General features: G+C 44.4%; 1 protein-coding gene across 4 annotated transcripts in view; it reads left to right on the plus strand.

Annotated features, from left to right (window-relative positions):
• The window catches only part of SVOPL (SVOP like), a 127,841-nt gene that overhangs the window by 56,989 nt on the left and 53,141 nt on the right, over positions 1-17,711 (plus strand). For 3 of the 4 annotated variants that reach the window (XM_035254645.3, XM_035254647.3, XM_035254646.3), the window contains one exon: positions 2,471-2,599. The exons of the other annotated variant lie outside the window; for it this stretch is intronic. In XM_035254645.3, the coding sequence (XP_035110536.2) occupies positions 2,471-2,599 (129 nt within the window). The remainder of the gene's footprint in view (positions 1-2,470; positions 2,600-17,711) is intronic. 4 annotated transcript variants of the gene reach the window in all.

The raw sequence follows: 17,711 nt of genomic DNA on the forward strand, positions 1-17,711 counted from the left end.
GGGCAACATGGCATCTCTATTAAAAAGAAAAAAATTTAGGCCGGGTGCAGTGGCTCACGCCTCTAATCCCAGAACTTTAGGAGGCCAAGGCGGATCACGAGGTCAGGAGTTCAAGACCAGCCTGGCCAAGATGGTGAAACTCCATCTCTACTAAAAATATTTTAAAAAATTAGCTGAGTATGGTAGTAGGTACCTGTAATCCCAGCTATTTGGAAGGCTAAGGCAGAGAATTACTTGAAACCCAGGAGGCAGGGGTTGCAGTGAGCCGAGATCATGCCAGTGCAATTCAGCCTGGGTGACAGAGCGAGACTCCGTCTCAAAAAAAAAAAAAATGCCGGGTGTTGTGGTCTGTGCTTGGGGTCCCAGCTACTGAGGAGCCTGAGATGGGAGGGTTGCTTGGGCCTGGGAGGTCAAGGCTGCAGTCAACTATGATTGAGTCACTGCCTTCCAGCCTGGCGATAGAGCAACACCCTGTCTCTCAAAATAATAATAATAGTAATAAATTTAAAAAAAACAAGGCCAGGTGAAGTGGCTCATGCCTATATCCCAGCACTTTGGGAGGCTGAGGTGGGCAGATGACGGGGTCAGGGGTTCAAGATCAACATGGCCAACGTGAGGCGAGCACATCACGAGGTCAGGAGTTCGCGATTAGCCTGGCCAATGTAGTGAAACCCTGTCTCTACTAAAAATACAAAAATTAGCTGGGTGTGGTGGCGGGCACCTGTAGTCCCAGCTACTTGGGAGGCTGAGGCAAGAGAATCACTTGAACCTGGGAGGCGGAGGTTGCAGTTAGCCAAGACCATGTCATTGCACTCCAGCCTGGGTGACAGAGTGAGACTCTGTCTCAAAAACCAATGAAAAAGGGCTTCTTTTTGACCAGAACTGCCATTTTCCAGTAATTCATCAAAATGACCAACACAAAAGGAAAGAAGAGAGGTCTTCAGGCCTTTCAGACAACATGGGGTTGTTCCTGTGGCCACATACCTATGAATCTATAAGAAAGATGATATCGTGGCTCCGAAGGGAGTGGGCGTGGTTCAAAAGGAATGCCCACAGGTGTCACCATGGTGGAACTGGAAGAGTCTATGATATTACACAGTGTGCTGTTGGCTTTGTCATAAACAGATTATGGGCAGGATTCGTGCCAAGGGAGTTCATGTGTGTATTGAGCACACTAAGCACCCTAAGAACCGAGATAGCTTCCTGAAACTCGTGCAGAAAATGATAAGAAAAACAAGGAAGCCAAAGGGAAGGGTACCTCAGTTTGACTGAAGCCCCAGCCCTGCTCCACCCAGAGAGGCTCATTTATGAGAACCATGGCGGGGAGCCTAAGCTGCTGGAACCTACTCCCTATGAATTCATGGCATATTAAGTGCAAAAAATAAAAAGATCTCTGGACTGTTAAAAAAAAAATTAAAAGCATTGGCAGTGCACGGTGATGGCTCACGCCTGTAGTCCCAGCACTTTGGGAGGTCAAGGGAGGCAGATCACAAGGTCAAGAGATTGAGACCATCCTGACCAACATGGTGAAACCTCGTCTTTACTAAAAATAAAAATAATAGCTGGGCATGTGGCACAAGCCTGTAATGCCAGCTACTCGGGAAGCTGAGGCAGGAGAACTGCTTGAACCCAGGAGTCAGAGGTTGCAGTGAGCCAAGATGGTGCCACTGCACTGCAGCTTGGCAGCAGAGTGAGACTTAGTCTCAAAATGTTGAAGGAAGGGATTTCTGACTGTGGAAGGGGTTGTGTGCTGGGAAGCTGGCATATCGCTGTGGAGGCTGGGCATGAGGCAAGACGATAAAGGCTGGAAAATCCAGAGTGTCAATAACTGAGAGCAGGACCCGAACTGCTCACTGGCCATGGGAATTCGGGGTCAGGGGCTGCCCTGGAGGAGCTTTTCTGAGGAAGGGCCAACAGCCTTGGTTGCACGAGGTGGGAGAGATGGGGAGTGGTCAGAGCTGATGCTCCAGCTTCAGTGGCAGCCCATACCGTTTTCTGTGTGTGATGTTCAAAATATTCCGCAGTCGGTGGGTTGAGGGCCTTGACAATCAGAACTGATTGCTCCACAGTGTGGGTGCTGGAGCCCCCTGCCCCTGTCACCCTTTGGTGGTTGTGTGGTGGGGAGGTGCTGGGGTTCCTGGGGAGGGGCGCCTGGGGCAGTGGCTGTTTACCAACTGAAAGTGAGAAGATCATTATGTTAACAGCTAGTGTAGGCCCTAATGGTGCAAAGCTGAGTATCAGCCTACGTCGTCCTGGAAGGGACTATGATCAGAAGAATGTGACCCTTTTTGTTCCAAGTCAACTTTGAATCCCTCGGAATTCCTGCTACATTCATTGCATGCCTTTAAGCTGGTTACGTATTTTTCCTATCTTGGGAAACTAGGACTATATCGGGTACAGAGCGATAACAGCTGTACCCCTGGATTCTACAGCAGGGGCCACTCTGATGTTCTTGGTAATCTCCACCCAGTTTATTCCTGAATCCGCCCGGTTCAATGTCTCCACTGGGAACACTCCGGCTGCCCTGGCCACTCTGGAGCACATTGCCAAGATGAACCGCGCGGTCATGCCGGAGGGGAAGCTGGTGGAGCCCATCCTGGTGAGTGCTGACCCCAAGGTCTTCTCCCACCACCAGTGGCCACTGGGAAATCCCCTTAGTTGTGGAAGGCTGGAGGGAGGGGGACCCTTGCTCTCTAGTCCTGTCCTAGAGGCAGGGCAATGGCTGAGAAAGATGTGAGGCTACCTGCATTTTTACTGTGAGCCATGGGACCCTAGTGAGTTACCTATATTTTTCTTTTCTTTTTTTCTTTTTGAGATGGAGTTTCATCCTTGTTGCCCAGGCTGGAGTGTAGTAGCTCAATCTCAGCTCACCGCAATTTCTGCCTCCTGGGTTCAAGTGATTCTCCTGCCTCTGCCTCCCGAGTAGCTGGGATCTCAGGCATGCACCACCATGCCAGGCTGATTTTGTATTTTTAGTAGAGATGGATTTCTCCATCTTGGTCAGGCTGGTCTCAAACGCCCGACCTCAGGTGATCCATCTGCCTTGGCCTCCCAAAGTGTCAGGATTATAGGCATGAGCCACTGCACCTGGTCCTAGCTTTGCTTTTTTTATCAATAAAATGGAAACAATAACACCCACCTTGCAGAGCTGTTCACGTGATTTGGCATCTTTGTCAGTAGATGGAAGGTTGTTTTCTTTTTTGTACTGGCCTGGTTTTATTTTGTTATGAATTTTTTTTTTTTTTTTAGATGGAGTTTTGCCGTTGTTACCCAGACTGGAGTGCAATGGCATGATCTCAGCTCACGCACCCTCCGCCTCCTGGGTTCAAGCAATTCTCTTGCCTCAGCCTTTTGCTTTTTTGTTTATTTTTGAAAATTTCGTTGTCTATATTCCTTTTTTTTTTTTTTAATTTTTTACTTTTTTTTTTTAAGACGGGGTTTTACCATGTTGGTCAATCTGGTCCTGAACTCCCGACCTCAGGTGATCCGCCCTCCTTGGCCTCCAAAGTGCTTGGATTACAGGCGTGAGCCACCACGCCCGGCTGTTATGAATGTTATAAACCTCATTACATGACTTTTTTCATATCTCTGAAACAGTTTCTGTAAGATAGGTGTTAACCTCCTTGAACATTTAGTAAAATTTGTCTCTACAGTAGTTTGACCTGATACCTGTTTGGAGGGGTTGGAAGATAGTGAGACATTGTTGAACAGACAGTTCCTTTTTCATTTTTGTTGTTGTTGTTGTTTTTGGAGATGGAGTCTCACTCTGTCGCCCAAGCCGGAGTTCAGTGGCGTGATGATCTCGGCTCACTGCAACCTCCACCTCCTGGGTTCAAGCAATTCTCCTGCCTCAGCCTCCCAGGTAGCTGGGACTACAGGCACACACCACCACACCCAGCTAATTTTTTGTATTTTTAGTAGAGACAGGGTTTCACCATGTTGGCCATGATGGTCTCGATCTCTTGACCTCATGAGCCTCCCGCCTCAGCCTCCCAAAATGCTGGGATTACAGGTGAGTCTAACTTGTGGTAAAATATACATGACATAAAATGTGCTATCTTAACTGTTTTTAAATGTATAGTTCAGCGATATTAAGTACATTTGTATTGTTATGAAACAATAACCTCCATCCATTTCCAGAACGTTTTTTGTCTTACAAAACTGAAATTCTATACCCATTAAACAAGCTTTCTGTTCACCCTCCCACACCCTTTAAAACCACCATCCTGATTTTTGTCTCTATAAAATTGACTACTCGAGATCCTTCATATGTAGAATCACACAGTGTTTGTCTTTTTGTGACTGGTTCATTTCATCTAGCATAACGTCCTGAAGGTTCATCCATGTGGCACAGGTCAGAATTTTATTCCTTGCCGAGGCTGGATAATACCTCGTTGTATGAATAAAGCATATTTTCCGTTTGTTGATGAATACTTTGGTTCAGCTATTATGGCTGATGTTGCTATGAACATGCGTGACTGGATAGCTCTTCAAGGCCTCACTTTCAATTCTTTTTTTTTTTTTTTTTTTTTTTTTGAGGCAGAATCTTGCTTTGTCACCCCAGCAGTGATGCAATCTCAGCTCACTGCAACCTCCATCTCCCAGCTTCAAGCGATTCTCCTGCCTCAGTCTCCCGAGTAGCTGAGACTACAGATACTGCGCTTGGCTACTTGTTGTATTTTTAGGAGAGACGGGGTTTCACCCTGTTAGCCAGGAAGGTCTCGATCTCCTGACCTCATGATCAACAGGCCTCGACCTCTCAAAGTGCTGGGATTACAGGCGTGAGCCACCGTACCCGGCCTCACTTTCAATTCTTTTGGATATATACCCAAATGTGGAATTGCTGGATCCTGTGATAATTCTGTGTTTAATTTTTGTGAGGGGTCATTACACTGTTTTCCAGAGCAGCTGAACCATTTTACATTCCCGCCAACATTGCACAGGGAACCTAATTTTGCTACATCCTTTTTTTTTTTTTTAATTTTTATTTTTTTGAGATGGAGTCTTTCTCTGTCACCAGGCTGGAGTGCAGTGGTGTAATCTCATCTCACTGTAACCTCTGCCTCCCGGGTTGGCGATTCTCCTGCCTCAGCCTCCTGAGTAGCTGGGATTACAGGCACCTGAGAAGCGGAAATTGTGGTGAGCTGAGATTGCGCCACTGCCCTCCAGCCTGGGCAACAAGGGCGAAACTCCGTCTCAAAAATTAAAAAAAAAAAATACAGGTAACTCACTAGGGTCCCATGGGTCACAGTGAGAATGGAGGTAGCCTCACATCATTCCCGGCCATTGCCCCGCCTCTAGGACAGAACTAGAGAGCAAGGGTCCCCCTCCCTCCAGCCTTCCACAATTTACAGGCACCTGCCACCATGCCTAGCTAATATTTGTGTTTCTAGTAGAGATAGGATTTTGCTGTGTTGGCCAGGCTGGTCCTGAACTCCTGACCTCAAGTGAGCCCCCTGCCTCAGCCTCCCAAAGTGCTAGGATTACAGGTGTGAGCCACCACACCCAGCCAAGGCTGTCTTTTCATTGCATTCTAGCATATGATTGATTTTTGTTCATGCATTAGTCTTATTACTTGAAGTATTTCTTTATATGGATTTGGACCTTTTTTGTTGTTTGTTTAAACTGAGCTTAAGTTTTCTTTTTTAAAAAAAATTTCAACTTACTTTTTTTGTGATGGGGTCTCACTCTGTCACCCAGGCTGGAGTGCAGTGGTGCAGTCAGAGCTCAGTGCAGTCAGAGCCTTGACCTCCCAGGCTCAGTCCTCCCACCTCAGCCTCCAGAGTAGCTAGGAGCACAAATGTGTTCTAATTTTTAAATTTCTTGTAAAGATGGGGTCTTGCTTTGTTGCCCAGGCCAATCTTGAACCCCTGGGGTCAAGCAATCGATCCTCCCTCCTTGGCCTCCCAAAGTGATGGGATTACAGGTGTGAACCACTGCACCCCACCATGCTTATTTTAGATTCAGGGGATATGTGTGCAGGCTTGTTATGTGGGTCTGTTGCATGCTGCTGAGGTTTGGGGTGTGATTGATCCCGTCATCCAGGCAGTGGGCATAGTACCCAGTAGTTAGTTTTTCAGCCCTTGCCCCTTCCCTCCCTGCTCTAGGAGTCCCCAGTGTCTGTTGCTGTCCTCTTTGTGTCCATGAGTACCCAATGTTGAGCTCCCACTTAAAAGTGAGAACATAGGGCATTTGGCTTTCTGTTCCCACATTAATTTTTCTTTCTTTCTTTCTTTCATTCTTCCTTCCTTTTTTCTTTTTTTTCTTTCTTTCCTTTTTTTGAGATGGAGTTTCGCTCTTGTTACCCAGGTTGGAGTGCAATGGCGCGATCTTGGCTCACCGCAACCTCCGTCTCCTGGGTTCAAGCAATTCTCCTGCCTCAGCCTCCTGAGTAGCTGGGATTATAGGCACGCGCCACCATGCCCAGCTAATTTTTTGTATTTTTAGTAGAGACGGGGTTTCACCATGTTGACCAGGATGGTCTCCATCTCTTGACCTCGTGATTCACCCGCCTCGGCCTCCCAAAGTGCTGGGATTACAGGCTTGAGCCACCGTGCCCGGCTCCTTCCTTTCTTCCTTCCTTCCTTCCTTCCTTCCTTCCTTCCTTCCTTCCTTCCTTCCTTCCTTCCTTCCCTCCCTCCCTTCCTTCCTTCTTCCTTCTTCCTTCTTCCTTCTTCCTTCTTCCTTCTTCCTTCTTCCTTCTTCCTTCCCAGAATCTTGCTCTGTCACCAGGGGCCAGGCTGGAGTGCAATGGCATGATCTCGGCTCACTGCAACCTCTGCCTCCTGGGTTCAAGCAATTCTCCTGCCTCATCCTCCTGAGTAGCTGGGACTGCAGGCATGCATGCCCAGCTAATTTTTGTACTTTTAGTAGAGACAGGGTTTCACCATGCTAGCCAGGATGGTCTCGATCTCTTGACGTCATGATATGCCCAACTCAGCCTCCCAAAGTGCTGGGACAGGTGTGAGCCACCGCCCCTGGCCTTCCACATTAATTTTCTTAGGATAATGAACTTCAGCTGTATCCATTACATGCTGCTGTAAAGGACATATTTTCATTCTTTTTTATTTTTGTGGCTGCATTAACCTGTTTAAAAATTTAAAAAAATATATTGTCATTGAGAATGAAGGTCCTCAAATTCTATTTTCTCAGATATTAACATACTGAAAGTAGTTTTGGTTAGTGTCTTCTGTGTGCATCTTTTGCAACTATTTTCAACCTTTCTGTATTGCTTCACTTTAAATGTATTTCTTGAGTCAGGGTGTGATAGCTCATGCCTGTAATCCCAGCACTTTGGGAGGCTGAGAGGAGATCACTTGAGCCCAAGATTTCAAGACCAGCCTGGGCATTAAAACAAGACCCAGCCAGGCACAGTGGCTCACGCCTGGAATCCCAGCACTTTTGGAGGCTAAGGCAGGCATATCACGAGGTCAAGAGATCGAAACCAGCCTGGCCAACATGGTGAAACCCTGTCTCTACGACTGGGACTACAGGCATGTGCCACCATGCCCAGCTAATTGTTGTATTTAGCTGGGAGTGGTGGCACGAGCCTGTAGTCCCAGCTACTTGAGAGGCTGAGGCAGGAGGATCATTTGAACCCGGGAGGTGGAGGTTGCAGTAAACTGAGATTGCATCGCTACAGTCCAGCCTGGTGACAGAGCAAGAGTTCATCTCAGAAACAAAACGAAACAAAAATCCCCCAAAACACGAGACCTCTCTGTACAAAAAAAAAGCCAGACGTGCAGCCATAGAGGTCCACACCTGTAGTCCCAACTAATAACTTTGGAGGTTGAGGCAGGAGGATTGATTGAGCTCAGGAGGTCGAGGCTGCGGTGAGCTGTGATTGTACTGCTGTACTGGACCCTGTATTCTAGTAGCCAGGACAACAGAATGAGACTCTCTCAAAAAAAAGTATTTCTTGTAAAGCTACAGTTGATTTTTTCCCCCTTCTTTTTCCTTTGTTTTCTTTCTTTTGTTTTTGAGACAGAGTCTCATCCTGTTGCCCAGGTTGGAGTGCAGTGGCACAGACTCTGCTCACTGCAACCTCTGTGCCCTGGGTTTAGGTGGGATTCCTGCCTCAGTTCCACAAGTAGCTGGGATTTAAGGCACCTGCCACCATGCCCAGATAATTTTTGTTTTCTTAGTGGCGACAGGGTTTACAATGTTGGCCAGGCTGGTCTCGAACTGACCTCAAGTGGTCCACCCACCACAGCCTCCCAAAGTGCTGGGATTACAGGCATGAGCCACTGTACCCAGCCAATATTCTGTCTTTAATAATGAGTTGGATCCACTTACATCCTGGCATATTTGGGCTCCTGTCATTTATTATTTATTTATTTATTAAGATGGAGTTTCACTCTTGTCACCCAGGCTGGAGTGCAATGGCGCGATCTCAGCTCACCGCAACCTCCGCCTCCTGGGTTCAGGCAATTCTCCTGCCTCAACCTCCTGAATAGCTGGGATTACAGGATGTGCCACCATGCCCAGCTGATTTTTTGTATTTTGTTTTTAGTAGAGATGGGGTTGCACCATGTTGACCAGCATGGTCTCAATCTCTTGACCTCATGATCCACCTGCTTCAGCCTCCCAAAGTGCTGGGATTACAGGCGTGAGCCACCGCGACCGGCCTTATTTATTTATTTTGAGACAGTCTCACTCAATAGCCAGGCACCAGGCTGGAGTGCAGTAGCAGGATCTCAGCTCACTGCAACGTTTGCTTCTTGGGTTCAAGCAATTCTCTTGCCTCAGCCCCTTGAGTAGCTGGGGCTACAGGCATGCACCACCATGCCCAGTTAATTTTTATATTTTTATTTTAGTAGAGGTGCGGTTTCACCATGTTGGCCAGGCTGGTCTCGAACTCCTGACCTCAGGTGATCCACCTCCCTTGGCCTACCAAAGTACTGGGATTACAGGCATGAGCCACTGAGTCCGGCCTGTTATTTATTTTGTATTACGTGTGTGCACAGTTGCAGGAAAATATTTTGTGTTTCTTTAGAATGAGGTCTTTCCTTTTCTTACTGACTAACTTCTATCAAATTGCGTTGGCATTTCCCTTTGCTGCATTTCCTTTTAGTGACTTGGAATTGATGCACTTTCTTTTATTCTAGAGGTAACTTTAACTATTGAAAACACACATTTACAGTATTTACTACTATTTGCTACCTTTATCTGCTGGTTTTCTCTTTCTCCTCTCTCATTTATATGGCTTTGGACCTTAAATTCTTTTTTCTCTTTTTTTTTTTTTTTTTTTTTTTTTGAGACGGAGTTTCACTCTTGTTACCCAGGCTGGAGTGCAATGGCGCAATCTCAGCTCACCGCAACCTCCGCCTCCTGGGTTCAGGCAATTCTCCTGCCTCAGCCTCCTGAGTAGCTGGAATTACAGGATGCGCCACCATGCCCAGCTGATTGTTTGTATTTTGTTTTTAGTAGAGACAGGGTTTCACCATGTTGACCAGGATGGTCTCGATCTCTTGACCTCATGATCCACCCGCCTTGGCCTCCCAAAGTGCTGGGATTACAGGCGTGAGCCACACTATTTTTTTTTTTTTCTTTAACCGAACTTGTTTATTTTTATTTTTTTTATTTTTTATTTTTTTATTTATTTTTTTGGGTTGGGGGAGGAAGGCAGGAAGGGAGGGAAGAAGGACAGTAGGGAGGAAGGAAGGAAGGAAGGAAGGGAGGAAGCGGGGAGGGAGGGAGGGAGAGAAGGAGGGAAGGGAAGGAAGGAAATCAAGCAATGAGAGACACATTGCTGACCTGGATCTAGAGGTATACAAGTTGATTTCTTTTTTTTTGAGAGAAGGAAAGAAAAAAATAAGTAAAGGAGAGGAAGAAAGAAGAAGAGAAAGAGGGAGAGTAAATGGAAATACTGCTTTATTTTGAAAAAAATTGGGTATTAATGATGGCCAATCAATGTTTCATTTAAGCTTATGGGTAGGTGTGATGTGGTATTGACAAGAATGTATATTTTGTGTATTTGAAGTGGAGAGCTCTATAAATATTTATTAAGTTTACTTGTTCCGGATCTGAGTTCGAGTCCTTGATATCCTTATTAATTTTCTGTCTCATTGAATCTAAGTCTCCTGTCTGGGTGTTAGGATCGTTAGCTCTTGTTGTTGCATTGATCCTTTTACCACTATATCTTTGTTGCTTTAAAATCTATTTTATCCGATACGAGAATTGCAACTCCTGCTTTTTATTTATTTATTACTTATTTTTGCTCTCCATTTGGTTGGTAAATCTTTCTCCATCCCTTTGTTTTGAGTCTTTGTGTATCCTTGCATGTGAAACAGGTCTGGATGTAACATGCCATTGGGTTTTGGCTGTGTCTTTTGATTGGGGGATTTAGTCAATTTAAATTTAGGGTTACTGCCATTTGATGTTGACTGGCTGTTTTATCCATTCGTTGGTGTAAATTCTTCTTTATGTTGGTGCTCTTTACTTTTTGGTGTATTTTTAGAAAGGCTAATATTGGTTGTTTCTTTCTGTGTGTAATGCTTCTTTCAGAAGCTCTTGTAAAGCAGGCCTGGTGGTAATAAAATCTCTGAGTTCTTGCTTGTTCATAAAAGATTTTATTTTTCCTTCAGTTGTGAAGCTTAGTTTGGCTGGATATGAAATTCTGGGCTGAAGGTTCTGTTCTTTGAGGATGTTGAATATTGGCCCCCACTCTCTTCTGGCTTGTAGGGTTTCTGCTGAGAGATCTGCTGTAAGTCTGATAGTCTTGCCTTTGTGGGTAACCTGACCTTTCTCTCTGGCTGCCCTTAGTATTTTCTCCTTCGTTTCAACCCTGGTGAATCTAACGATTATGTGCCTTGGGGTTGCTCTTCTTGAGGAATATCTTTGTGGTATTCTCTGTATTACCTGGGGTTGAATGTTGACCTGCTTTGCTAGTTTAGGAAAATTTTCCTGAATAATATCCTGAAGGGTATTTTCCAGCTTGGATTCATTCTCTCCGTCACATTCAGGTACACCTATCAAATGTAAATTTGGTCTTTTCACATAGTCCCACATTTCTTGGAGACTTTGCTCATTCCTTTTTATCCTTTTTTCTCTAATCTTTTCTTCACGTTTTATTTCATTAAGTTGGACTTTGACCTCTGATATCCCTTCTTCGGCTTGAACAATTCGAGTGTTTAAACCTGTGCATACTTCTCGGAGTTCCTGTATAGTATTCTTCAGTTCCATTAATTCACTCATACTCCTCTCTAAGTTGTCTATTCTCAATAGGATTTCATCAAACCTTTTTTCAAAGTTCCTAGTTTCTTTACGTTGGGCTACAACATGGTCTTTTATCTCACCGAAGTTTGTTATTATCCATTCCTTGAAGAGTGATTCTGTCATCAGGATGCACTCGTTCTCCGTCAAGCCTTGTTCCATTGTTGATGTGGAACTGTGATCATCTTTAGAGGGAGAGGCGTTCTGACTTTGAGTATTCTCAGCTTTTTTACGCTGGTTTCTTCCCGTCATTGTAAATTTATCCTCCTGTCATCTTTGAAATTACCAACTTTCAGATTAGCTCTCGAGTGGATGTCCAGGTTGTTAGTTCCCAGGGCCAGAGCAGCAGCGTTAAAACTGATAGTGCTTTTCTGCCCAGGATTCTCCTGTCTGGCTTCCTTCTTGTGTCCGTAGTAGGCGACTCTGCCTTCCCGGGGCTCCAAACCTCCCTGAGAAGGGGAAGCGGTCCCATTTACTCTGTGCCGAGCGCTGCCGCGCCGAGGTGCCGTAGCAGCCGCTGCGCCCGGCTCCGGTGTCCTGCTGGGGACCCGTGCGGGTCCTCCGAACCTGTTTACTCTGCTCAGAGAGCTGCTGCGCCAAGGTGACGGCAGAACCGCTACACCAGCCACGAGAGTGGCGCTGGCGACCCGTGTGATTCCTCCACTGGGGGATCTTCTGCTCCGTGAGCGACCAGAATTTGAAAGTGTGGCGTCCTCTAGTTCTCCACGCCTTCCCTGAGGGCTGCAATCCCGGGATGTTAGCGATCGGCCATCTTGGATCGTTCCCCCTTTTCCCGAACTTGTTTATTTTTTTATTTTTCTGTGATGGGGTGTCACCCTGTCACCCAGGCTGGAGTGCAGTGCCACAGTCTCCATTGACTGCAGCCTCTGTCCCCTGGGATGCAGTGCTACAATCATAGTTCACTGCAGTCTTGACTTCCCAAGCTAGAGGATACAAGGACCTTAAATATGAGTTTGCCAATTATCGTCTTCCAAATCGTTTGCCCAGTATTTCAGTTATACTTTGTTTATAGCTTTCCTTAAATTGTCTTTATTTTGGAGCCAGTATTTAGATTTCATAGCATTTTTAGTGCTGTCTTTTTTATTGATATTTGAACTTAGTTTTTATCACTAATGTTTTTTTTTTGGCATCTCTCTCCTTTCTATTTTGTTAATTTGGCTTTATTCTTTTTTTTTTTTCTTTTTTGAGATGGAGTCTCACTCTGCTGCCCAGGCTGGAGTGCTGTGGCGCCATCTTGGCTCAGTGAAACCTCCCCTCTCCTGGGTCCAAGCAATTCTCCTGCCTCAGCCTCCCAAGCAGCTGCGATTACAGGAATGGGCCACCACACTCAGCTAATTTTTGTATTTTAGTAGAGATGGTGTTTTACCACATTGGCCAGGCTGGTCTCAAACTCCTGACCTCAAGTGATCCACCTGCATCGGCCTCACAAAGTGCTGGGATTAGTTGTGAGCCACTTGGCCCGGCCAATTTGTTTTGTTTTTAATTTTTGAGACAGAGGCTCAGTCTATTGCCCAGGCTGGAGTGCAGTGGTATGATCTCAGCTCACTACCACTTCCGCCTCCTGGGAGGAGGTTCAAGTGATTCTTGTGCCTCACCCTCCAAAGTAGCTGGGATTACAGGTGCCTGCCACCATATATGCCTAGCTAATTTTTTGTATTTTTAGTAGAGACAGGGTTTCACCATGCTAGCCAGGTTGGTCTCGAACTCCTGTCCTCAAGTGATCCACCCACCTTAGCCTCTGGGATTACAGGCGTGAGCCATTGTGTCCGGCCAATTTGGTTTTATTCTTAATATTTAAATGTTAGATCTTTGTGGGTTTAATTGGGTACAAGAAACATGGAACAGATTTAGCTTTGTTATATCCACATGACTAACCAGTTGCTCTGATGTGTGTGTGCGTGCGTGTATGTGTGTGTGTGTATTTGAGACGGCGTCTCACTCTGTCACCCAGGCTAGAGTGCAGTGGCAGGATTTCGGTTCCTGGCCTCAAGTGATACACTCACCTTGGCTTGCCAAAGTGCTGAGATTACAGGCAAGAACCACCACACCCAGGCTGTGATGTATATTTTTTTTAATAATCTATCCATTATCTAGTTGGATCTATTTTGAATAATTTGTTCTAATGATAGATTTGTAGATTCAAGTATGTATAGGGGTTTATTATATGATAAAGAGAGCATTTCAAGTTGTTGAGAAAAGGATAGACAGGTCCATTAATGGTATGTTATGGCACTGTTTTAATTATAGTATTTTATAATATACTTTTCGTTTCTGATAGGGTAAGTTCCCCTGACCAAACATCCTTTTCAGTGTTTTCCAAACTATTTTTTCAGGCTTATTTTTCTAGAAAAATTTTGGAGCCACTTTATTAAGATCTACTCACAGCTTCCCCTAAAAAAAAAAAAAAAAAAAAAAAAAAATCTGACCGGGCACTGTGGCTTACACCTGTAATCCCAGTAGTTTAGGAGGCTGAGGTGGGTAGATCACCTGAGGTCAAGAGTTTGAGACCAGCCTGGCCAACATGCTGAAACCCCATCTCTACTAAAGATACAAAAATTAGCTGGGCTTGGTGGTGGATGCCTGTAATCCCAGCCACTTGGGAGGCTGAGGTGGGTAGATCACCTGAGGTCAAGAGTTCGAGACCAGCCTGGCCAACATGCTGAAACCCCATCTCTACTAAAGATACAGAAATTAGCTGGGCTTGGTGGTGGATGCCTGTAATCCCAGCCACTTGGGAGGCTGAGGCAGGAGAATCACTTGAACCCAGGAGGTGGAGGTTGCAGTGAGGTGAGATTTTACCACTGCATTCCAGCCTGGACAATACAATGAAACAGTATTTTTTTTAAATCCTATGAGAGTTTGAGTTTTTGTTGACATTATAGGCTAAGAATGTAGAGAGAATCAGTATCTTTTCTTTCTTTTTTTTTTTTTTTTAATTTTTTATTGGATTTTAGGTTTTGGGGTACATGAGCAGAGCATGCAAGACAGTTGCGTAGGTACACACATGGCAGTGTGCTTTGCTTTCCTTCTCCCCTTCACCCACATTTGGCATTTCTCCCCAGGCTATCCCTCCCCACCTCCCCCTCCCACTGGCCCTCCCCTTTTCCCCCCAATAGATCCCAGTGTTTAGTACTCCCCTTTCTGTGTCCATGTGTTCTCATTTTTCATCACCCGCCTATGAGTGAGAATATGCGGTGTTTCATTTTCTGTTCTTGTTTCAGTTTGCTGAGGATGACGTTCTCCAGATTCATCCATGTCCCTACAAACGACACAAACTCATCATTTCTGATTGCTGCATAATATTCCATGGTGTATATGTGCCACATTTTTCCAATCCAGTCTATTATCAATGGGCATTTAGGTTGATTCCAGGTCTTTGCTATTGTAAACAGTGCTGCAATGAACATTCGTGTACATGTGTCCTTATAGTAGAACGATTTATAGTCTTTTGGATATATACCCAGTAATGGGATTGCTGGGTCAAATGGAATTTCTATTTCTAAGGCCTTGAGGAATCGCCACACTGTCTTCCACAATAGTTGAACTAATTTACACTCCCACCAACAGTGTAAAAGTGTTCCTTTTTCTCCACATCCTCTCCAGCATCTGTTGTCTCCAGATTTTTTAATGATCGCCATTCTAACTGGCGTGAGATGGTATCTCAATGTGGTTTTGATTTGCATCTCTCTGATGACCAGTGACGATGAGCATTTTTTCATATGATTGTTGGCCTCATATATGTCTTCTTTCGTAAAGTGCCTGTTCATATCCTTTGCCCACTTTTGAATGGGCTTGTTTGTTTTTTTCCTGTAAATCTGTTTGAGTTCTTTGTAAATTCTGGATATCAGCCCTTTGTCAGATGGGTAAACTGCAAATGTTTTTTCCCATTCTGTTGGTTGCCAATTCACTCTAGTGACTGTTTCTTTTGCCGTGCAGAAGCTGTGGAGTTTCGTTAGGTCCCATTTGTCTATTTTGGCTTTTGTTGCCAATGCTTTTGGTGTTTTGTTCATGAAGTCCTTGCCTACTCCTATGTCCTGGATAGTTTTGCCTAGATTTCCTTCTAGGGTTTTTGTCGTGCCAGGTCTTATGTTTAAGTCTTTAATCCATCTGGAGTTAATTTCAGTGTAAGGTGTCAGGAAGGGGTCCAGTTTCTGCTTTCTGCACATGGCTAGCCAGTTTTCCCAACACCATTTGTTAAACAGGGAATCCTTTCCCCATTGCTTATTTTTGTCAGGTTTATCAAAGATTGTATAGTTGTAGATATGTTGTGTTGCCTCCGGTGCCTCTGTTTTGTTCCATTGGTCTATATCTCTGTTTTGGTACCAGTACCATGCTGTTTTGATTACTGTAGCCTTGTAGTATAGTTTGAAATCCGGTAGTGTGATGCCCCCCGCTGTGTTCTTTTTGCTTAGAATTGACTTGGCTATGCGGGCTCTCTTTTGGTTCCATATGAAGTTCATGGTCGTTTTTTCCAGTTCGGTGAAGAAAGTCAATGGTAGCTTGATGGGGATAGTGTTGATTCTGTAAATTACTTTGGGCAGTATAGCCATTTTCACGATATTAATTCTTCCTAACCATGAACATGGAATGTTTCTCCATCTGTTTGTGTCCTCTCTGATTTCATTGAGCAGTGGTTTGTAGTTCTCCTTGAAGAGGTCCCTTACGTTCCTTGTGAGTTGTATTCCAAGGTATTTTATTCTTTTTGTAGCAATTGTGAATGGCAGTTCGTTCTTGATTTGGCTTTCTTTAAGTCTGTTATTGGTGTAGACGAATGCTTGTGATTTTTGCACATTGATTTTATATCCTGAGACTTTGCTGAAGTTGCTTATCAGTTTCAGGAGTTTTTGGGCTGAGGCGATGGGGTCTTCTAGGTATACTATCATGTCATCTGCAAATAGAGACAATTTGGCTTCCACCTTTCCTATTTGAATACCCTTTATTTCTTTTTCTTGCCTGATTGCTCTGGCTAGAACTTCCAGTACTATATTGAATAGGAGTGGTGAAAGAGGGCATCCTTGTCTAATGCCAGATTTCAAAGGGAATGCTTCCAGTTTTTGTCCATTCACTATGATATTGGCTGTTGGTTTGTCATAAATAGCTTTTATTACTTTGAGATACGTTCCATCGATACCGAGTTTATTGAGGGTTTTTAGCATAAAGGGCTGTTGAATTTTGTCAAATGCCTTCTCTGCATCAATTGAGATAATCGTGGTTTTTGTCCTTGGTTCTGTTTATGTGGTGAATTACGTTGATAGACTTACGTATGTTGAACCAGCCTTGCATCCCCGGGATGAATCCTACTTGATCATGATGAATAAGTTTTTTGATTTGCTGTTGCAATTGGCTTGCCAATATTTTATTGAAGATTTTTGCATCTATGTTCATCATGGATATTGGCCTGAAGTTTTCTTTTCTTGTTGGGTCTCTGCCGGGTTTTGGTATCAGAATGATGTTGGTCTCATAAAATGATTTGGGAAGGCTTCCCTCTTTTTGGATTGTTTGAAATAGTTTTAGAAGGAATGGTACCAGCTCCTCTTTGTGTGTCTGGTAGAATTCGGCTGTGAATCCGTCTGGACCTGGGCTTTTTTTGTGTGGTAGGCTCTTAATTGCTGCCTCGACTTCTGACCTTGTTATTGGTCTATTCATAGTTTCAGCTTCCTCCTGGTTTAGGCTTGGGAGGACACAGGAGTCCAGGAGTTTGTCCATTTCTTCCAGGTTTACTAGTTTATGTGCATAGAGTTGTTTGTAATATTCTCTGATGATGGTCTGAATTTCTGTGGAATCTGTGGTGATTTCCCCTTTATCATTTTTTATTGCATCTATTTGGTTGTTCTCGCTTTTATTTTTAATCAATCTGGCTAGTGGTCTATTTTGTTGATCTTTTCAAAAAACCAGCTCTTAGATTTATTGATTTTTTTGAAGGGTTTTTCGTGTCTCAATCTCCTTCAGTTCAGCTCTGATCTTAGTTATTTCTTGTCTTCTGCTGGGTTTTGAGTTTTTTTGATCTTGCTCCTCTAGCTCTTTCAATTTTGACGATAGGGTGTCAATTTTGGATCTCTCCATTCTCCTCATATGGGCACTTATTGCTATATACTTTCCTCTAGAGACTGCTTTAAATGTGTCCCAGAGGTTCTGGCATGTTGTGTCTTCGTTCTCATTGGTTTCGAAGAACTTCTTTATTTCTGTCTTCATTTCTTTGTTTACCCAGTCAACATTCAGGAGCCAGTTGTTCAGTTTCCATGAAGCTGTGCGGTTCTGGGTTGGTTTCTGTATTCTGAGTTCTAACTTGATTGCACTATGGTCTGAGAGGCTGTTAGTTATGATATAAGTTGTTTTGCATTTGTTGAGCAGTGCTTTACTTCCAATTATGTGGTCAATTTTAGAGTAGGTGTGATGTGGTGCTGAGAAGAATGTGTATTCTGTGGATTTGGGGTGGAGAGTTCTGTAAATGTCTATCAGGTTTGCTTGCTCCATGT

Source organism: Callithrix jacchus, chromosome 11, assembly GCF_049354715.1.
Source record: "Callithrix jacchus isolate 240 chromosome 11, calJac240_pri, whole genome shotgun sequence".
Classification (NCBI taxonomy): Eukaryota; Metazoa; Chordata; class Mammalia; order Primates; family Cebidae; genus Callithrix; species Callithrix jacchus.